The sequence below is a fragment of the Schistocerca americana genome, chromosome 5 (assembly GCF_021461395.2).
Source record: "Schistocerca americana isolate TAMUIC-IGC-003095 chromosome 5, iqSchAmer2.1, whole genome shotgun sequence".
NCBI classification, from domain to species: Eukaryota; Metazoa; Arthropoda; class Insecta; order Orthoptera; family Acrididae; genus Schistocerca; species Schistocerca americana.
In genome coordinates, this window is record NC_060123.1 from 593,367,793 (window position 1) to 593,390,866 (window position 23,074).

The 23,074-nt window shown below is 39.7% G+C and overlaps 1 protein-coding gene and 1 long non-coding RNA gene across 2 annotated transcripts in view; both read left to right on the forward strand.

Annotated features, from left to right (window-relative positions):
• The window catches only part of LOC124616716, an 85,034-nt gene extending 69,774 nt beyond the window's left edge, over positions 1 to 15,260 (forward strand). Inside the window, exon 3 of the long non-coding RNA XR_006979869.1 lies at positions 15,069 to 15,260. This is a non-coding gene — a long non-coding RNA (uncharacterized LOC124616716). The remainder of the gene's footprint in view (positions 1 to 15,068) is intronic.
• Positions 15,261 to 18,279: 3,019 nt separating this feature from the next.
• Positions 18,280 to 23,074, forward strand: part of LOC124616570 — a 44,451-nt gene continuing 39,656 nt past the window's right edge. Inside the window, exon 1 of the mRNA XM_047144889.1 lies at positions 18,280 to 18,342. Coding sequence (XP_047000845.1) covers positions 18,280 to 18,342 — 63 coding nt within the window. The remainder of the gene's footprint in view (positions 18,343 to 23,074) is intronic.

A 23,074-nucleotide genomic window follows, 5' to 3' on the forward strand; every position in this document is an offset into this window, starting at 1 on the left:
ATCGAGCGAATCAAGGACGGATAAAAATGCGTCCTGATCTTCCTCTGACACGTTCACTAATTTCTCGCGTATGGAAATGGGTAGTTTTGACTTAAGGATCATAATAACATCTTTTGTTGTTATGGGAGTGTCCCAATATTGTATCTTTCTCAAGTACTTCTCAAAGTACCGGCGAAGTCCGCCACTGTTCGAATGGAAAGGTTCGGCGTTATAGACCTCTTTGCGTAGGCGTTGCTGAACACCTGCGCTCCAAAATTTGCTTAAAAAGTTTTTCTCAAACTCGCTAAATGTTTTGCACTTATCAACCATCTCGGTTCCCCATATAGCACTTTCTCCTTGTATGTATCCGGTAATGAATTGTATTCTCTGTTTGTCATTCCAGGCAGCTGGAAAGACTCCTGAAAAGTTCTTTAGGAAAACGACTGGATGAATATTTCGCTTTTCCGGTTGGAATGGTTGAAAAACTCTGTGTTTCAATACACTCTCCTCTTTCATGAGGGTTGTGAGTGTCAATTGTTCAGTGTTGTTGTTGTGTGAATCGTTAAATTCATTTTTCAGTCGCGGAATGTACTGTGGTGTGTTGTGTTGTCTGGTATTGATGTTCATCTGGCTCAGAAGGTAGTGAGTGTTTCCCGTCACTCTGGTTATCATACTGTAGTGTTTGAATTTGCTGTTTCAGGTCGGATATCTCATCTGTTACTTGCTTCCGCCATTCCGGCAAATCCCGGGTAAACACTCGTCTAATTTGGCCTAGTTCAGTACAAACAGTGTCTCCTGAACTGCCGGGTGCAGATAATATGTCTAAGGTTGCGGATTTAACAACATCTTTCAAGTCACGTGTAACCTTCTCCTCAACTAGCTTCTCTTGTACATCAATCCATTCTTTGTAATGTTCGGTAAGTGCTTTAGTGTGCGAAGCAACACTACTGTTAACTCTTTCGTCAATAGTTCGGTCCGAAATGTCATTCGCCATTGCACTTACTTTTGATTCTACAGTGGCTACCGCTGTCGCTAACTCGTCTACCTGTCGTGCAACTGTTTTATACGCAAGTTTTACCGAATCGGTTTCTTTGCGACACGCTTCGATTTGAGTTGTGAGATTCTGACCGATGTTCTCAATTTTGTTATTCAGAGTGCTTATCTGGGTTGTCAAAGTGGTTACTTGCTCGGTGACGTCACCCTTAACCGAATCTATCTGTGCCGTGACGTCACCCTTAACCGACTCTATCTGTGCCGCGACGTCACCCTTAACCGACTCTATCTGTGCCCTGACGTCACCCTTAACCGAATCTATCTGTGCCGTGACGTCACCCTTAACCGACTCTATCTGTGTTGTCATATCCGTTTTCAGCTCTGATAAAAACTTGTCTCTGTCTTTCTCACGTTGTTCGCGATCACGTTCGCGCTGTTCCCTCTCCTGTCTGTCTAATATCAATTCCTGTAACATTTTGACAATGTCAACTGATACCGTTATCGGGGAGGTGGGTGTTTCCTGCTGAGTGTCGTCCACGTTAGCTACCTCTTGTCTGTCGTCTGTCCTGGCCGTCGTTCCGCGTGAGCGGAGTCGGTAATGTTTGTTAACAGTGCCGTCGCTTTCGTCTGCAGAGTTCGCGCTCGATTGTCCGTCCGCCATAATGAAATTCAACTATTGCCAACTTAAAATGGGTACTGCCAACTGAAATTCTGATTGTCAATTATTCTTGCCGCGCAAGTTAAAGTCGCGGCGCGTTCGTCAAATGTCTAATGTTACGTGGGTAATAACTGACACACGTCTGTAGCAAAAAGACAAGATGGAGTCAACGCCGTTGAAACAATTGATTGCCAACGCTGTTACACAGAAAAGACTGAAATGGCATCCATCTTGAACTTACACGAGAATACTAACTACAGTATAAAACAAATATGCCAAGCAAAAGGTTACAGAAAATGTTCAAATATTTACATAGAAAAAAAAATGGTTTTTTTACGTTAAGCTACAGAAAGGATAGAGTGAGGCCGAATTTGAAGGTCAATGAGCTACTCTTTAGACAGAACTATGGCGAACGAAAATTTGGTACTCACTCGGCGTTGTCTTCAAAACTGCAAATCTGCGTCTTATTAAATCCCAAGATATTTGTGTAAATACCGCGTCCTTCAAGATTGCGTATATTTATTGCTCATCCGTAATTTTATGCAGCAGTGGGTTCCAAAGAGCGATACATGAAATAAGACAATCATATATTAGTACCGTGACACATTCAATATTTTAGTCAAGTCCCTGTTCGGGCGCCAGATCTGGTATGATTTTTAGTAATTTAATTGAAAGCTTTGTTGCTTTGGTAAAAATAAAATTGGTTCTTTTTGTCGTGACAGAATAAATTACTATTAATCACACCAGATTTGTCGGAGAACAGCAGCAACATGTGTAATTGATCCAGCTTTAAGAAACTCTATTACCTTTTAGCGGAAAATTCGTGCGGTACTCTCCGACGTTAGAAAAGTCGTAGTGTTCCGTTCGGAGCAGGAGGCGGCTGTCTTTTCTCCTTCGCGATATCGAAAATTACTAAAGAAAATGAACAGAAATTTTTTTTTCGGAGGAAGATCGCGCGGAGAAAACAGACGGAAGTTACATGAAAGAAACCTAAGGGACCAACTGATTGGATTTGTACGAACATATAAACGGAACTGAAAGAACTTGGAATAAATACTATAGCGATGTCGTCACGACAGCCTCCTGTTCCGACAGAACACACGCTGGATCATAAGCTGCATAAATCTTTTAAACAGAAAGGATTATCATAAGTATAATTAATGAAAATAAGGTTGAGAGATTTTCTTTGAAATTAAATAAACTTCAAGGCTTCAAGTATTATAATATGAAACGGAAACTTACATTAACATGGCCACCCATTGTGGCGGTGGAGCGAATTTTTCACGATATACATTCTCGCTTGTTTGTGGCTACATATATTTTTAATCACTTAAACTCTTTAACTTTACAATAAAAATGATTATATCAGATGGAGCACAATACTTTTGCGTCCGACTCGCAACACATTCACAGAAGAGCTAGACAGCGACGCGGCTCCCTGCAGAAGTAAAAACTCGCAATTGTTATTTTGAAACATAGGTGCATCGGTTTTTTTTTTTTTTTTTTTTTACTGATCGATAGCAGCGTATAACAGTTTATAGCTATCGTGATATTCTGCGCTTTTCAGGAGCGCGGCAAAGATATCTGGTTACAACATTCATTGGTATATGTTAGAAGTTCGCACATACTGACGCAAATACAGAAAAAAAAAACTTTTACATGTTAAAAATCGCAGTGATAAAGGCTGTAATGTCACAATGCCTGACTCGATCAAAGGCTTTTTCAATGTCAAGAAACACTGCTCCCATGCTGTCTCTGTCTGCCCTTGCCTTGCAGACCTGCTTAATTACTCAGGTGGCTTGTGATATGGTGCCATGCCCAGCATGAAAACCAAATTGCTTGGGAATGATAATGTTTTTATCAGTGAGGAAGGAATGGAGTGTTTGTAGGATTAAGCGTTCAAGGATTTTGGCTTGGAAACTTAGCAGTGAGATAGGGCAATAGTTTTGAGGGAAGAGGGGATTTTTGTTTGGTTTAGGAATGGTGATGACCTTAGCTGTTTTCCAGGGGGATGGGAAGTACATCAGTTTCAGACAGGAGTTGTATATCATTGTGAGGAAGAGGAGAGCTGGGGGAGGTAAGTTTTTAAGTTGTAGGGGCTTTACGTCATCAGGACCTGGTGACTTAGCATTGCTGAGCCATTTTATAGCTGAGCAGACTGTTTGGCAGGTGACAGGTATGAAAGACGTCGTCGGCACTCTCCGCAGGATTCTTGGGAACTCTCTCTCGACTTTGTCTTCATGGTTGTCCGCCTCTTCGTCGTCAACGATGTGTTTCTGGAACTGGAGCTCCAGTGAGATTGCCATGGCCTCCGCCTTATCTTGTGGGTCATATACTAGGTCATTTTCTCCATGGAGTGGTTGCATACTCCTTGGTTTCTCACGTCCGGATTTAACAATCCACCAGCACTTCTGGGGGTTGTCTTTCATATCTCGTAGCATGTTTTCCCATCAGGTACTCCTGCACTCCACTAGTTTGATTCTGAGCTCTTCAACTAGGCTGTACATTATTCGCTGATCGATCGGATCACGATAGGCCTGCCAGCGGTTCCTGAATCTCCTTTTTGTACTGATACATACACGGTGTTGTGCAGTCGTGTCTGCTGTCGATGGTTTTGATGTAGAACAGGGAATTGGTTAGATGTGAGAGCAGGGGTTGGCTTAGGTGCTACAGTTTCTACTTTGTGTGTGGTATTTGCTCTCATTTGTTGCGTCATGGTTACCCATGCTGTGCATTTCCTATAGTTGGCTGGGTGCACCCCCTGGCAGTGGACGCACTTTGCCAGTGTCGTACGTGGTTTTGTGCACAGGTTGCTAAAGTGATCTCTAGCGCACTTAACGCAGCGGGGGTTTGCATGACAATTTCTCGAACCATGATTAAATCTCTGGCACCAGAAGCACTGGGTAGGGCTGTCTGATTTTCTGTAGGATTCGATCCTACACTTAAAGTCTAGGAGGCGTTTGACTTTGTATATGGAATCTCAGTTTGGACTCCTGGAAATGGTGACGCAGAAGATGGGCATTTTTCCAATCTGCTGCGTCCCATCGCATCCTCTGCCTTTTTGTATGCGACAGTGTTGTGGACTTCGTAATTTAAGTCCCGTATCGCATCCTTGACTTGAATTTTTTCTGCTTCAATTGGGAGATCTCTTACAATTACTTTTACGAACTGTTTTGGATCCAGGTTGTAGGTATGATACTGGATGTTTCTTATGTGGAGACATTTTTTGACATATTGGTAGTCGTCTGTTATCTAGCTGGATTTTGATATTGTCCTTCCTGTATGAACACAGGATTTTGCTTTTTTGTCCTGGCTTTAGTTCTGATACTAGGTCTAAGTACCCCCGCGTCATGTAGCAGATGATGGGGGGTACTTTGTATTTCTTTTCCTGTGGTTTTGAGGGGGGGGGGGGGGAGCGTCTTCCGCATCATGAGTAAGAATCTTGAATCAGTTGGCAGTAGGTATTGTAACCTCCATGTTTAGGTCCTCACATCTTGAGGTAGGGGGGTTTCAGCAGCTGCTGTTAGGTCCTCTACGGCCTGATGTTTAATCTGGCTTGTTTAGTGTTCGCGTCTGTTTTCACGGGTTTCTCTGTTTTGTCGACTTGTCCTGGCTGTGGTAGCCTAAAGGGCTGCCACAGCGGGGTGGGTTAGTGTCCTACCCAGGGGCGTTAAGCTCAGAAGTTTGCCTTGGGAAAGTCCACCAGCCTCCACGCGGGGTATGTCAATTACACCTTTGTTAACACCGCAAGGTAGCCAGTGCAGTGCTGATCGTAGCATACACAAGTGCGGGACTCCGGGCAGCACCACAGGCCCTGGCTTGGAGTAATCCCTATTCTTGGTGGATGCAGAGTGGGAGCTCTGCTGCGTGTTGTGCTGGTGGCAGGAAGAACATGACAACTTTGCGAGCTAGCCAAGCGCATGCATCTTGAACAACCTCGTAAACACAGACAAGTTTTGCTTTTGTTCCACACTCGTAAACGAGCGCACAACAAAACACCTAAATACAATGGTGAAAGCTCTCCATCTTTGTTCTAGACCACAGTCTGAACAAAGGCAGTAACGTCAGCAGCGTTAGTGCACGTGCGTCCGAGCAGGTCGGCGTCGCGGCTCTCCTCCCCTTTATACCCTGATCACTCCCCACCCTTTCCCCTGCCTCCTGCCGTATGCGGCGCTGTGTGGAGGGGTGACTGTGAACTGTGGACCATCAGATGTCCAGTGGCCTCTGTCGGGCGCGGAATTCACTTTGGTCAGTGCTGTGCTTTTAGTTAGCTGAGTGCTGAGTCCCAGGCTTTGCTGAGATTGAACCTGGCGTCTCTATTGATCAGCCCATTAGCTACACGTATTTCAATCGCCTCCTTCAGAACACAGTTCCAAAATGATGAGGCCTGCTGTAAAACTACTCTGAAGAGACTTCTGTAAGAGGCTGAGCTATTGATTTTACACAATAATTTTACTCGCATGGATAAAAAGGTCTGTTAACTTGACACATCAAATTTGTATAAAATCCTAAGATTTTCATAACAGCCTCCATCACCATAACCAGTAATGGTACCAGTATGTAATGGTATGATGTACTGTAGCAGCACATTAAAAGTGTTTCAATTGAATTGATTCTGCATTATTTCTCTTCCCCATGTCCTTGGCATTAATGTTGCCAAGTTATGTTCTTGTATGGTAATTAGTTTCCATGTTATAACATGTTAAATATAGAAAGTATAACCAACTGATACTTTTCCTTGATGACAATATCAGTTCCAGTGTACAACTGAATTTCAAAATCTGTGTTGTGGGGCTAAAATCCATTACTGCAGTTATCTTCTTTTGCTGAAGTTATGAATTACTTCATTTGTAATACAGTTTCACAGTATTTGTAGCTGCTTATGATCTCTATGCTCGTGCATAATAGATGTAGCACCTGCATACGGAACTAATCTTTGAATTTGGAGAGCAGTATTTTGTCATTTACCTAAATCAAGAAAAGAAGACATCCCAGTACAGAGCCCTGGCTACCCTGTATTACATATCAGTAATGTTAGATCTCTCTCTCTCTCTCTCTCTCTCTCTCTCTCTCTCTCTCTGTGTGCGCGTGTGTGCGTGTCACTCATCATTCTTAACAGTAAAAATTGATTCCTGTTAGATAAGATTGTATGAGACCATGAACAATTATCAGCCTATTTACCCACACATTTTCCCAGAGTATTTACCATCTCTCTCTACAAGCATGTGATGGAGATTAGTTAGAAAAATGTCTATACTTGCAGATGGAGGACTGTCTGTACCCACAATTATGTGTTTCCTTTTCCATCTATAGTTCATCACAGAAAGTCCAATGACATATTCAACAGAAAAATAACTTACAATATGGGGCAGCAATTATTCCAACTTTTTGCAAATATTGAGACACCGCCATAAGGCCTGAGCTTCCTACTGAAAGATGAGGAGATATTCTTTGTTAATGGATGCATAATAAAGTTCTTCTTTGGTATACCAGTGCTCAGTAATAACTGAATCATCTCATTTATTAACATATATTATGATGTCCTAATCATTGTGCATACTTCCAAGGCTTGTAAAATTTTGCTTGATAATCTTGAAACTACTTGGATTTGTAGATCATATCTGCAGATTTAACTCCGAACTGTATATTACCTAAGTTTACAGGCTGCATTGTCACTACCTTTTTCTTTTCTTTGTTTGAAGCCGTAAGTATCCTCATTAAGCAAAGCAGATGTACTTGTCAAACTGGTAAGAGGCCACACATGTAAAAAGATAATAATAATAAAGATAATAATAATGATAATTATAATAATGACATTTCAAAGCAGTTCCTGACAGCTGAATGTAGAACTTTTGTTTTAGGAGATATTAAGTAATATCTATGAATGCTGTTAGTTTTGTGTCTTCAAGGTATAATGCTGCTTCATTGATCATAGCAACAAACAAGCCTGAGATAACAATACTGTGATATTACCTAAAAGGAAATCGATGCACTGGGGTGTGAAGTGCACAATTTACTCTACCAACAGGTATTCCAGAAGATGGCCTCGCACAGTTCTATACCATCATGAATATCTTTGTGGTAAATACATCAGTGATATATTCATCATTGACAGAAAATTGAGTCTCATTTTTGCTTAAAGTCCCTATAATGGCAGTTGATCAGACCATATCTGAAGAGACAGCTATGAACCTGCACTTTCCGTATGAGGTAGAACTACCAATTATCAGAATTCTGAAATTTGGATCTTGTAAACCTAGAGTTGATCTAGCAAAACAAGTAAGAAGTGGCATGTGTTCTACATCACAGATGGGGAAAAGAAAAGGTTGGTGTAGTAGCTATAGCACACAAATAAACAGTGGCTAGGAAGTGTCTATAATGACTGTTCAAAGCTATGTAGATTTAATTCCTGTTTTAAGTAATTTGCATTATTTCATTGTAATGATTCCTACTGTTATTCATTAATATCAGAATGTCAACAACCACGTTGTTACTTTAAAATCTTCACAAAGTTCACTGTGGTCAACACAAACCACCAACCCTGTGCTTTCAAGTGTCAAATATTAACACTAATAAGATTTACATTCCTAGGCCCCTAATTTTGAAAACTGGACAACCTCACCATGCCAGCAGTGGAACAAAAAGTACACCACACACATGACAGGTTCAATGTAAGCTCTCCTCTTCCAGAAATTCGTACCACAGACTGTTGGGAACACAGGAAACTGCACCAAATATGCAAATATAATTCCACAGTTTAGTTTCCAAGTATTTGAGCAAAACCAGTTCTGGCATGCCCAAGTTTATCTCACCTATGAACTGCATCTTTTCCTTAATTATAGTATGCTTTGCAATACAATTTGTACAAAGAGTTCTCTGAATATTCTTTGCCTACAGCCAGTGAGTGCATAACCTAGTGTGCCACTCAGATGGGTTTGCTTGTGTATCAATACAGTTGCCATGTTTGATTCTGGAAAGTTACATAAAATGTATTCCCACATCCCTCAGTGTTAACATTTTAGATCATGCTGGGGAATATACTAATAACATGGGTCAAACATACCTCAGAAATTTTATTTTAGTTGCTTCAACCACTGTGACTGGTAGTGGTCTCGTGCTAACAACCAGTTATCAGCATTTTTACGCTTTAATCGTATTGAGCAAAAATATTTGTATCTGACATTCTTTGTCATTTCCACAATACTTTTGGGTCCGCAGTATTTGTATTTCAGTATCTTACAAAATCAAATGATTAAATGTTTAGAAAGGTGTCCACAAATTCAGTTTTAGATACATATTTCAACACCTGAATGTGTAAAGGGCAATCCCTCAGACAGTATTATAGATGCGTATACTTTGTGCTCCAGGTTACTAGGAGCCTGGTTAACTCACTGACTGCTATCCTGCTGCCACCGGCAATGGCAGAACCACACACCTGACTTGGTGTGCCCAGCCTGGCAGTGTAACGTTTGTCACTAACCATGTCAGTCAACATGTTAAATATAGGAAATTAAAGGCCAGCAATTACTATAATCTAAAAAAAAAAAAACTAAAATTACAACTGAAAAGGCAATTTTCAATTGTGTCTACCAACTAAATCTTGCTTTGTGTCTGTGATTTCTTTTGCCACAACTGATGAGTAAACATGCACACTCGAGGACTTGTGAATATTGATACTTTACCTGTGAAAAATAAGCAAAGCTATTAGAAACAGCTATGCACATAATCCAATTTATGTTTAAATTATTACCTGGGTATTTCAATTAAATTTGGGAACTATAGGCAACAAGATAAAAAACAAAAGAAACAGACAAACACAGAGTTAATTTCTTTATTAACAATGCTTGGGTTTCCACATCACCATAGAGGTACCATGCTTGATGCATTACTCGTTATTTTACGTGGCGAGTTTCCCCAGTAGGCCTACAAACCATGAAACTGTCACAAATCAAGGGAAGATCAAGTTAGATCTTACAGTACGTGTGATTGAAACCAGTATGTACAGTCAACACTTCAGAGTCAGGTTGTTTCAGTGCATTAGCAGTGTTCATCTTTTCATCAGTGGTTGGTTTGGCAAGTGTGCTCTTTGGATGGATGTTATGCTTATTAGGTATTCGTTGCACTTTCACCTTTTCATTGTTGGCACAATGTCGACCTTCCCTATTGCAGCAAGAGTTAACGAGTAATAGCAAACTGTCAATTTCTTTTTCCACAATACCTACTGCTTCTGTATCCAATTGATCTACATGGCTTAAGAGAACTTTCAGATTGGCTTTTAACTGTCCCATGAGAAGCAATTTCCTCATTGTCATTGTTTTTTCATCAAGGAAAAAATGACAGACGCCTCTTTGATCGAAGTAGTTTCCATCTGTTTGCCTGTTTTAATGGAATGTAATCCATACATCGTAGAGACAGCGTGAATATGTTTGCATATATTCAAGTTGATTAAATTGTCTGGGCAACAGCAAGAAAAGCTGTGCACACATATCTCACATGCAGAGCACAACAGTTTGCACTTCAGGTCACAGTCCAGGGTTTGTAGGACAACAGTGTAAGTGATACCACTCATTGACTGAGATTTAACCTGAAAATGCTTCTCATCATTACTGGCCATAATCTGTCCCCTGTCAATTTTTTTTGCTCTGTATGTCATCATTCAATCTGCTGCAGTCTGTGGGAATGCCCACCCTTAAAAGAGTTCCATAATTCTCTCAAAAAATTTACCTCTAGTTAACTTCATAAGTATTAGCAGCAACTTATCCAGTCTGTTATTAGTCTTTCCGTCCAGATAACAGTACTTCAATACTCTGTGCATGGCTTCAAGGTGCATATTAGTGTTGATATCTAAACTGCAGCAATGACAGTAAGCTCAATGTTGAAGCCTGAATCCATAAGTATTTGAGAAATACATTCCAAAGTATTTCATGCTTTCATCTTCTTGAAGTTCCCTCTCAAACAATTCTAACAGCTCACCGAACTTTTCTACATCAGGTTCTTCCAGCAGCACGCGTAAGGCTTTGTAAACCTGGGTTTCTCTCTGTGGACAACCATGCACTTTCCTTAAGTTGTTTCTCCAGCTACAGTCAACATGCCACATACATAGCAAAATATTATCTGTTAGGCCCATTACATGCACCCATGCACATTGGAAAATTTGTGTATCATCTGACATGAAAACAGCTGGTTTTACTAGACCTGCTTTCTCTTTGACAGACGTAAAAAATTGTCATTACAGTAGTATTCTCTTTATTCGAAATACAGAAGGCAACTGGAATCCCACTTCCAAATTAATCAATAACTAATAGTGTTGTAACTAGTGACTTGTACACATTTGTACGATGCATTGAATATACACACACAATTTCTGAGCCATACTTTTGAAGCATTTGACACTGTAGATCTGTCATTAACACAATCACCTCATCTTTGTCTGATGAATAATCTATATTACCAATGACATTTTTGTTCATTAGAATGCAGACTTTAATTTGTTCTAAAAAGATGCTTACACTTGTTGTATCATTGGCATGGAACTGGTGAATATTAATTCCAAAGTCCCTATTTATATTATGGAGATCCTTTTGAGTTAAAAGGTGGAGTCTTTCTACCTCTTCGGAATCGATACTCTCTGTCACATCATCCAAAATTCTTTGGAAGGTCACACCTTTGGCTATTTTACCTGTAACATTTCTACACTTAATAAAGCTTTACTGTAAGTACAGTTACTGCAGCTCAGACACATTTATTGTCTATAAAAAAAAATCACTGACAACTTGTAAAAAATATTCAGTGAAAGAGAGCGCACAGTTAAGATCCAAGAAAATAGAACTACCTTTATGCAGTAATCATGAAATTATTCTCTACATTATTGTAAAGGCTCTTAAAGGCCAACTTAAAACAACTGCTGTACTGACTAGAAAGAATCAGTTACAGCATCTTCTGTACCAATAAAAACTGGGCAAATGACTCCAAAAGAGATTAGATTAGATTAATATTTGTTTCATAGATCATCGTAATGATGTGGAACGTGTCAGGTTAATAAAAGATGTCTGTACAAGATATTACATTATACAAATTGCATGACACTAATATTTAAGTTGTTGGCTTTTTTCCCCCCTCCCTTAATTTATATCTAAAAATTCGGCCAATGAGTAGAAGGAGTTGTCATCTAGAAATTCTTTTAATTTATTTTTAAATGTTAGTTGGCTATCTGTCACGCTTTTGATGCTGTTTGGTAGGTGACCAATGACTTTTGTGGCAGCATAATTTATCCCTTTCTGTGCCAAAGTCAGATTTAACCCTGCATAGTGAAGATCATCCTTTCTCCTGGTGTTATAGCTATGCACACTGCTATTACTTTTGAACTGGGTTGGATTATTAACAGCAAATTTCATAAGTGAATATATATACTGTGAAGATCCCTAGATCCTTAAATAGATGCCTGCAGGATGACCGTGGGTGGGCTCCAGCAATTATTCTGAGTACACGTTTTTGAGCAATGAATACTTTTCTACTCAACGATGAATTACCCCAGAATATGATGCCATACGAAAGCAGTGAATGAAAGTAGGCATAGTGAGCTAATTTTCTGAGATTCTTATCACCAAAATTTGCAATAACCCTAATAGCATACGTAGCTGAACTCAGACGTTTCAGCAGACACATCAATGTGTTGCTTCCAGTTTAACCTCTCATCTATGGACACACCTAAAAATTTTGAAAATTCTACATTAGCTACAGACTTCTGTTCAAAGTCTATATTTATTACTGGAGTTGTGCCATTTACTGTACGGAACTGTATATACTGTGTTTTATCAAAATTTAAAGAGAGTCCGTTTGCTGAGAACCACTTAATAATTTTGTGAAAAACATCATTTACAATTACATCACTTAGTTCTTGGTTTTTGGATGTTATTACTATACTTGTATATCAGCAAAAAGAACTAACTTTGCATCTTCATCAATGTGGAATGGTAAATCATTAATGTATATCAAGAACAGTAAAGGACCTAAGACCGAATCCTGTGGGAGCCCGTACTTGATAGCCCCCCAGTTTGAGGAATCAGCTGTTGTTTTAACATTACATGAACCACTTATTTCAACTTTCTGCATTCTTCCAGTTAAGTATGAATTAAACCATTTGTGCACTGCCCCCATCAAACCATAATGATTTAGCTTATCTAAAAGAATTCCATGATTTACACAATCAAAGGCCTATGAGAGATCACAAAAAATACCAATGGGTGATGTCTGATTATTCAGAGCATTTAATATTTGATCAGTGAAAGCGTATATAGCATTTTCTGTTGAAAAGCCTTTCTGAAAACCAAACTGACATTTTGTTAGTACTTTATTTTTACAAATATGGGAGGCTACTCTTGAATACATTTCTTTCTCAAAAATTTTTGATAGAGCTGTCAGAAGAGAGATTGGGCGGTAGTTGTTGACATCCGACGTATCCCCCTTTTTATGCAATGGTTTTACAATGGCATATTTCAGTCTATCGGGTAAAACACCCTGCTCCAAAGAGCTATTACATACGTGGCTGAGAATCCTACTTATCTGTGGTGAACAAGCTTTAAGTACCTTGCTGGAAATGCCATCAATTCCGTAAGAGCTTTTACTTTTCAGTGAGTTTATTATTTTACTGATTTCAGAGGGAGAGGTTGGTAGAATTACAGTTGTTTCAAACTGCACAGGTATGGCCTCTTCTATTAGTAGCCTTGCCTCTTCTAGTGAAGATCTAGATCCTATTTTCTCCACAACATTTAAAAAATGATTATTGAAAATATTTTCAATTTCTGATTGTTTGTTAGTACACTTGTCATTCAGTTTTATGGCACTAAAGTCTTCCTGTGCTCTTGGTTGCCCTGTTTCCCTTTCAATAATATTCCAAATTGCTTTAATTTTATTATCAGAGTTACTGATCTCAGACATGATACACATGCTTCTGGACTTTTTAATAACTTTTCTTAGTACCGCACAATAGTTTTTATAATATTGAACAATTTCGGGGTCAGTACTCCCTCTTGCTGTTAGATACAGTTCTCTTTTACAGTTGCAAGATATTCTTATTCCTTTAGTTAGCCAAGGTTTTTTATATGTTTTCTTGGAATTATGTTTAACTATTTTCTTGGGAAAAAATTTTCAAATACCCTTAAAAATGTATCGTGAAATAAGCCATATTTCAAGTTTGCATTGGGTTCCTTATACACTTCATCCCAGTCTAGCTGCTGTAGGCTTTCCCTAAAGTTTGCAATATTTATATTGTTAATTGAACGCACTGCTTTGAAAGTCTGATTTGATATACTGCATGGAGCTATGTCATGTACTGTAACTAGCTGTGCGCCATGATCTGAAAGACCATTCTCAACAGGATAAGCATTTATGTCCTTAAACTTATCTTGGTCTATAAAAAAATTATCTATCAAAGTACTGCTGTTCTTTGTTATCCGAGTAGGAAGACCAATGACGGAGCTCAAATTGAAAGAACTGAGTAATACTACAAGGTCATTCTTCCTATTACACTCTTTCAGGGAATCAACATTGAAATCTCCACAAATGATAATTTGCTTCCCCCTGTCTGACAGATAGCACAACAAAGCATCCAAGTTTTCTAGAAATCGCTGGAAATTCCCTGAGGGGGACCTGTACACTGTTACAATTATGAAAGTGCCATCATTTAGTTTAAGTTCAATGGCACATGCTTCCATATGTTGCTCTACACAAAATTTTTTAGTTTCTAAATTTTTTACACTGTGGAAGCTTTTGACATATATGGCAACTCCTCCTCTCATCATATTATCTCTACTTACATGTGCAGCTAATTTGTACCCATTGATGCTAACCTTTTGCATATCAGTGACAATGTGATGCTCAGACAGGCATAGTACATCTATTACTTTCTCAGTTTCTATATCTTCTAAACAAAGCAGAAGCTCATCAATTTTATTCTTCAATCCCCCAATATTTTGATGAAATATACTAACATTCCAGAATGAGATTTTCACTCTGCAGCGGAGTGTGCGCTGTTATGAAACTTCCTGGCAGATTAAAACAGTGTGCCCGACCGAGACTCGAACTCGGGACCTTTGCCTTTCGCGGGCAAGTGCTCTACCATCTGAGCTACCGAAGCACGACTCACGCCCGGTACTCACAGCTTTACTTCTGCCAGTACCTCGTCTCCTACCTTCCAAACTTTACAGAAGCTCTCCTGCAGGAGAGCTTCTGTAAAGTTTGGAAGGTAGGAGACGAGGTACTGGCAGAAGTAAAGCTGTGAGTACCGGGCGTGAGTCGTGCTTCGGTAGCTCAGATGGTAGAGCACTTGCCCGCGAAAGGCAAAGGTCCCGAGTTCGAGTCTCGGTCGGGCACACAGTTTTAATCTGCCAGGAAGTTTTATACTAACATTATTTTTCACTTTACTTTTTTTTGTTTACAGATTTCCTCTTTTCTATCTACTGGTTGGTAAATTCTGCCAACCAAGCTTTGCACAGTATCAATCTACATAAAAACTCCTATTCTGAAAGATGAATCTCAAAAGGTACTGAAGACAAGGAAATTTATATAAATCTAAAAATATAATTGCTGGATGTAAAGCACATGAGACTGTAAACTCTAAAAATAATTCTAAAGCAGCTTGGAATGATACTGAAAAGGAAATGATTAATTGTAGTAAAGAAAATTGTGTCCCACTTGTCTTTACAATTCTCAGTATTCTGTAAATCATACTAACCGCACCACCCTACTCATAATTGCACCTTGGATGATGTAGAAACCTTGTTTCCTCAGACTGAACACTGTGTGAAATTCTTTACCACAAATTTCCTTCGTCAATAATTACTGTAGGAATACACGTACAAAATTTTTCAGGAAGTTGCTACATTCAGAGCCTTTAAATAAATATAAGGGAGCATCAGATAATTAGCGTAAGTGCACTGAATTTTATTCTGTTGAACTCTTAGTAATGAACCAAATTGAAATGTGATTCAGAAGTGAAAAATAGCTTGTAATTGTTATGCAAGCAATTTTTATTTTGCAATATATTGTTACAACAGACTTCAACCCGTCATGTGATAAGGGGCTTCAAATTCATGCCACACACACTGCTCATGTCCATTATAATTATCCGGGCTGTTGTGCCGTGGTCGGTTGATGAAGTCTGTGTCAGTTCCCAACGTTCGGACCGTATTTGCACTGGGATTCGAACCACCACCCACAGCAGAAGCGGGGTGTTATCAAGACGTTAGCAGACAGAGCTAGAAATATTTGTGAACCTGAGTTGCTTGACGCTGAGATGGAACATCTCCACAATGCACTAATGAAGAACGGATATTCGTCCGCTGAAATAAAACGTGCGTTGAGACAGCCATGCAGAAATCAGTGACATACAGGCTACTGCAGAATCTAAGGTTTTCCTTCCGTTTGATAAAAATGTAATGGAAAGAATAGGGAGGATCTTGACAAAGCGGAATATTACCGTAATTTACATGCCCACCAGGAAGATACAGGAATACCTTAAGCCTGTCAAGGACGCTCGCAAACCATTGTAAAATGCTGGAGTGTATTGGATCCCATGCAGCTGTGGAGATGTTTATGTGGGTACCACTAAAAGAACTGTTTCAAAACGTTTGGAAGAGCACAAGGGCAATTGTAGAAGAGGAGAAACGGAACAATCAGCTGTTGTGGAGCATGCTTTCCAGCCAGGTAACCACCATATTCGTTTCGAGGAGACGCAATTACTAGCTGCCACAAGCGGATATTATCAAAGGCTCTACAGGGAGGCAATCGAATTCACCAAACACCCAAATAATTTCAATTGAAAGGAGGAAGGCGTGAAATTAAACGGTATATGGATGCTGGTGTTGAAGAGGATACCACTACTGGGTGATGGCAACGGCGATCGACGGCAGTGGACAACGGCCAATTGCACTGACGTTTTCAAAACATGTGACGTCACGCCTCAGTGCGGGAGTGCGTGGACACGTAATTTAGTGGCAGTCAGTAGTGAGCCAGTGGGTGTGTTGGACCTTCCATCAAGCTACAGACCCCCATGAAGGTTTCCTCTGCAGACAGGGACAAAACATTGGGAAATAGACACAGAATTCATCAACCGACCATGGCATAACAGCCTGGATAATTATAATGGACATGACATTTCCGGCTGTGAAAGTCTACATTTTAGTATCACACACACTGCTGTGCAGACATCAATTTTCTCCACTAGTTACACTGCAATTCATTTTAATGTAATCAAGTAGTATTTCAAATAAAGGTTTTAATTGCACAGGCAAATAAAAGGGTAAAGGTATCAATTGAAAGACAACAATGCAAAAAAGTTCTTATTTTCTTTATTATTATCTCTTGGGTTTCCACATCACCAACAGGGGTACCAAGCACAATGCGTTACTCTTTTGTTTTACATGGCGAGTTTCCTCAGTAGGCCTACAAACCATGGAATGTACAGAAGCACATACACATCTAAAACTTAGTACTGACAGTAATTATGGTCAGAATCAACGTGAACATTTAATATTTCACTTTCAGGCTGTCTCATTGCCGAAACAATATTTGCTTTTTCAGTAAGGGTTGGTTTCTTCAAACTGCCCTTTGGCTGTTTATTACATTTACCCGGTCTTTGTTGCACTTTTAACCTCTCGTTGCTGGGGCATCGAGGAGCTTCCCTGCAGTCTGACTGAAAAAGTGACAGCGAATGAGGTGCATCTTTCTGTAGTGACTTCAGAATTTCTGTGGACACTTTACCTGAACTGACACAGTTAATCAAAATTTAGTATGTGGTCACTAGTTCTTGGGCCAGAGATGTGTTCTCATGATCATTAGTATTTGTTTGCAGTGAACACAAAATGGCAGTAGCCTCTTCTGTTACCGTTGCTTCTCTTGGTGTGAATGTGACACTTGAATGTAATGCATACGTGATTGACACTGCATGAATGTGTTTGCATATGTTCAAATGAATTGAACTGTCCGCACAGGAACAACTGAAAACATGTATACATATATTACATTTGGAACACTTCAACTTGCACTACAATTTACATTCAATGTTATTTAAAATCACAGTATGTGTTACGCCACAATGTGTTTGGGATTTCACTTGAAACTTTGTGCCATCAGTATTGGCTGTAATGTCATTCTCCTTAACACTACATGAAGCTTTATGACGAGCCTCAATAACGTTATTTATTTATTTAGCGTATGTGGTTTTCAAGTACAAATGGTTTCAGGTTTAAATACATACAGACAGATAAAGATAAAATCAACGTACATTATAACACATAAATAATGTCTCGTCTTATGGACATTCAATTAAGGATAAAGTAGGCATATACAGGTTGTTACAATAACGTATGTTGTCATTGATAAGATAAAATTATCATATAGAAATTGTTGCTATTAGGTCATTCAGCAATCACATATATGGAATCTATAAAGTCTCTTTTAAGTTCTATGTCTAGGTTTTCCATCCACTCGACGGCTGCAGGGGAGGCTGCATAAAGTTCTCGAATGGATCCTTTAAACGAATGTTTAGGGCATTCCTGAATGATGTGCTGGATCGTTTGCTCTGGATGTCCACAATCGCACTGTGGTGAATCTCGTATGCCTCATCTACAGAGCATCTCGCCACTTCTGCCATGACCAGTTCTGAGTCTATTGAGTACAACCCACCCAAGTTCTTCTTGGCAGGTCTGCACCAGGTAGGTTTCCACCAGGTGATATTTCATTGCAGTTCTTGAATAGTCCAGTCTGAGACCATTCATTTTTCCATGAATCCATAGCATCGTAAGACGTAGCCATAAGGTTTTGAGCTGTTCTCCATGGTGGTCTTCTAGATCTTAGTCGGGAAAGATTTGGGGCAATGTCCTGATGGATTGGAAGGTTGGTATTGGAGAAGATTTTACACCATTCATTAACTAAGGTGGTTTGTTGCCTAAGATGTGTGGAGCTATACTGCAGAGAACAGGAAGCCAAGGTAGTGGGGTGGATTTAATGGTCCCAGTTATGGTTCTCATGGTATTGTTTAGTTGAGTATCCACTTTATACGTGTGGCTGCTGTTAAGCCAAACAGGGCTGCAATATTCCGCAACAGAGTATACCAGTGCTACAGAAGAAATCTTCAGAGTATGTACATCAGCTCCCCAGCTAGTATTGGTGAGCTTTTGAATAACATTATTTCTTGTATGTATCTTAGCAGCAGTATCTATTAGGTGTGGTTTGAAGGTAAGCGCTCTATCCAATTTAATACCAAGATATTTTGGGTTTGGGTTATGCTTTAACTTTCTACCAGCAAAGATAATGTCAAGGGATCGAGTTGCCTGTTGGTTGTTTAAATGAAACACTGTAACTTCTGACTTTATTGGGTTAGGAATTAATCTCCAAGATCTGAAATATTTACCCATTACTCCGAGGTCTTGGTTAAAGCAGTTTTCACACTGTTCCAAACTTTCATGTTCCACAACCAGGGCCATGTCATCTGCATAACAGAACTTCCGCGCATTTGTTGTTGGTATGTCGCTTATGTACACATTGAAAAGTAATGGTGCCAATACAGAACCTTGTGGTAAGCCGTTGTTTGAAACAATGGTTCAACTCTTCTTTCCTTCTAGATGAACTTCAAGGGTTCTATTGCTGAGCATGTCACTTAGTAATTTGTACAAGGTCTGGCTAGGGATAATCTCAAGTATCTTGCTAAGAAGACCATGCCTCCACACAGTATTGTATGCAGCGGTATAATCTACAAATGCAACAGCTGTTTTAAGTTTCCGTTCATAACCGTTCTCGATATGTGTTGTTAAAGCCAGTACTTGGTCGCAACAGTTACGTTATGGTCGAAAACCAGCCTGCTCGATGGGGATTCTTTCATTCAAAGTCGTCCCAATACGATTATACAAGAGTCTCTCCGAGAGTTTGAAGCAGGTGCTGAGGAGAGAGATTGGTCTAAAATGTTCAGGCTTGTCTGGTGTTTTCCCAGGTTTTAATATTGGCAATACTTTAGATCTTTTGAATATCTTAGGCACTCGGCCTTCTTCAAGGATGTTGTTATAGAAGTTCACGAGCCAGTTGATAACATTTTTCCCACTATAAATTCTGGGTATAACTCATCTGGCCCAGCTGCCTTCCTAGTTTTGATGTTCGAGATAGCCGTTTACAGTTCTTCTACTGTGAAAGGTGCTGCAGGATGTGATCTTTCAGTAGCTTGTCTCCACCGTGTTTTAATTAGTTTCTTAATGTTTCTGGTGGTTCCTTTGTCAACAGGTGCCCTGGACATATTGGCTATACGGCCTGCAATTGCATTGGGGGTGGTTTTTGCTCTTTCACAGGGATTGTATGCATCAGATCCTAGTTTACTGAGTAGGGCCCACACTTTTCGACTGGACTTGCTAAAGTCTATACCTTCCACGGTTTTTTCCACTTTTCTCTTCGGGCGCTGTCAAGTGACTCGATAAGTTCCTCTGCCACTTCCCTGTCTCCAGATTCTTTGAACTCGTAGAGGCGATCAGTTGTTTCTTTCCAGGCAGGTGTATATTCTTTCCTAAAACCGCATGGTGTAGTTTTCTTAGCTGATGCAATAAGAGCTTTACTAAATCGTTCATAGTTGTTAATGATTGGCTTTATCCACTGTACAGTGGCATTGGCACGTTTTGTGTATGACTCCCAATCAGCCTTTTCAAAATTCCATCTTGGTTTTGGAGCTGATTTTATAAGAGGGACTTGTATTCCAATGTGGGCAATGACAGGTCTATGCTGGCTGTGTGGGAAGTTAGTTAATACTTTCCTGCTTGATGGGTAACCTTTACCCTTGTGGTCTTTACTAACAAAGCACAGATCTGGGTTGAAACCGCGTTGCCATCTAGCTGACCAGAAGGTGTGTCTCTCTTTAGCATCATATATTAGTTGCAGGTCTTCAATATCTGCCCACTCAAGTAGGGCTTGACCATTATCATCGTTTTCACTATAGCCCCATAAACTGTGGTGGCTATTGAAATCGCCCATTAAGAGGGTAGGGTATTTTGTTTCAGGGCGTGCTTCTTTTGGCCATTGGATGTTAGGAGGCTTATATACATTGACTATTGTGAGGTTACTTACTAGTGTTTCTATTAAAAATATGTTATCCGAAGAACTTATTTTTATTGGAGCCCAGTTATCAATGTCAATACAAACATATGTAGCAGATCCATGGTTTTCATGGTGAATAGCTCCAGCAACGGTGTATCCACTTATGAGACCTATTTTCATGAGATCTGCCTCGTGGTTTACATGTGTTTCTTGGACCAGTATGACATGTATATTGTTATCCCGTGCTAGTCTTGAGAGGATATCACATTTAGTCTTACTTATACCTTCTATGTTTGCAGTACTCGGACCGATGGGCTGAGGTATCTTGTCAGTGGGTTTTGAGAAGACCCATTCATTTTATTGTTTGCTTCCATTTGCACTTTTAAGCAGCGAGATGAGTTCACACTCATAGTGCAGAGCCACGATAGTAGTAGACTTTTAGCTACCTTTCGGCATTGCCCGGGGTGTACCACTTGGAGGCAGTCTACTTTTACACCCCCTCAATAACATTGTTTCTGTATCAATGGCCGGCCACCCTTATACAGTTTAACCATTCAAGCACACAGTTTGTCACACACTAATTTCATCAACACAACAAGTAGTTTGTCAAGTCTATATTGTTTGTTTTTCCCTCTAGATAACAATATTTTAAAACTCTATGCATTGCTTCAAGGTGCATATTTGTATTTATACCCAGATTGCGACTGTGACAGTATGCCCACTGCTGAGGCCGGAATAAGTAATTTGAAAAGAAATATACACCGAGGTCTCTTGTACCTTTATCTTCTTGAAGCTGCCCGATGAACGATTCCAGCGGCTCATTAAAATGGTCTATGTCTGCTTCTTCAAGCAATCTATGAAGAGATTTGTACACAAGTGCTTTCTTTTTGTCATTGCCACTGACTTTCTTCAAATTATTCTGCCAGCTGCGGTCTATGTGCCAAGCACACAGTAGATTTTTTTCTGCAGGTCCCATGACTCGTGACCACGCACTACGGAAAGTATTAGTGTCGTCGGACATGAATACAGACGTTTTTATGATGCCAGCTCTCTCTTTCACAGCACTAAAGAAATGAGTCGTTATGGAAGTTGTCTCCCGATTTGAAACACAGAATGCTACAGGCATACCTGAACCAAAATCCTCTACCACTAACAATGTGGTCCTAACAGCTTATAAACATTTGTACAATGTGTGGAGTCTACACATACAATATTTTGTCCAAATCTCTGTAATAACTGCTTCTGGTAGTCAGTCATTACCACTATCACCGAGTCAGTGCTATCAAAATCTTCCCTGGCCTCACCTTCTTTCTTATAGAGGAGAACACAGTCTTTCATTTTCTCCAACCACATACTAACACTGACTTCATCAGTGTTATGCTGCTGATCATCACCAATGGCGAAGTCTCTCTTAATGTTATGAAGGTCATGTCAAGTCAGGAGATGCAGCCTCTCCACTCTGCTGGAACGAACTGAGTCCCGCACATCATCCAGAATTCTCTGGAAAGTGACCCCCTCAGCAATTTGACCGGCAACATTTTAAAATTACTCCACCTACAAAGAGGCCAATTCTGAGTATATACATGAAAACACTATGCAGAAAGGACACTATAGTTAACCACCCCCAATAAAATAAATTCATGCAATATAACAATTGCTAAGTACTTATAAACTGGATAGTTTAACAAATGAGTTAACAGTATATTCAGCGTACCCTTCCAACAGTACTGAAGATGCTATTAACACACTGGGGATGGGAGAATAAACTGAGACCTGATTACAGCACCTGTTGCAATGTGATATTTCCCAGTTTCAGCTACCAAGGCTATTTTCAAATGGTTACTGGGTCTACAAGTACATGTCAGAGCATTGTAACTGGTGTTTTTGTCTAGTCTCAAATCCATTATTGTAGTTGCAGATGCTCTGATCCACCATGTTTAACATGCTGGACAAGAAACAATAAATGTATTGCCTTTAGTCTACCCAGATGCATTAATGATCTATTCTTAAATAGATGACTATGAGACAAGCAATAACACAGGGCAATACATAAGTATTTCAGAACTTATTGCCACACCTGCATTACTGTAATGCATTACACCTGCTCTCACACACCCAAGTACATGGTATTACAGTCACCAATATTGTGGTCAATATGGATCACAACACCTGGTCTTTTACAACTGCATTCATGCTACCATCACAAATTGTATTCATATCAATTTCCAGTCGATATATTCACACCGTTTACTCCAGGTCACATATCCATAACAATATTAATTTCTCAGCAGTAAAAAACAGTGTTCCTTCACTGCAAAAAAGTAAAAGTCAACTACATATAACTAAAAGCAAGCATGACAATGGATTCTGAAA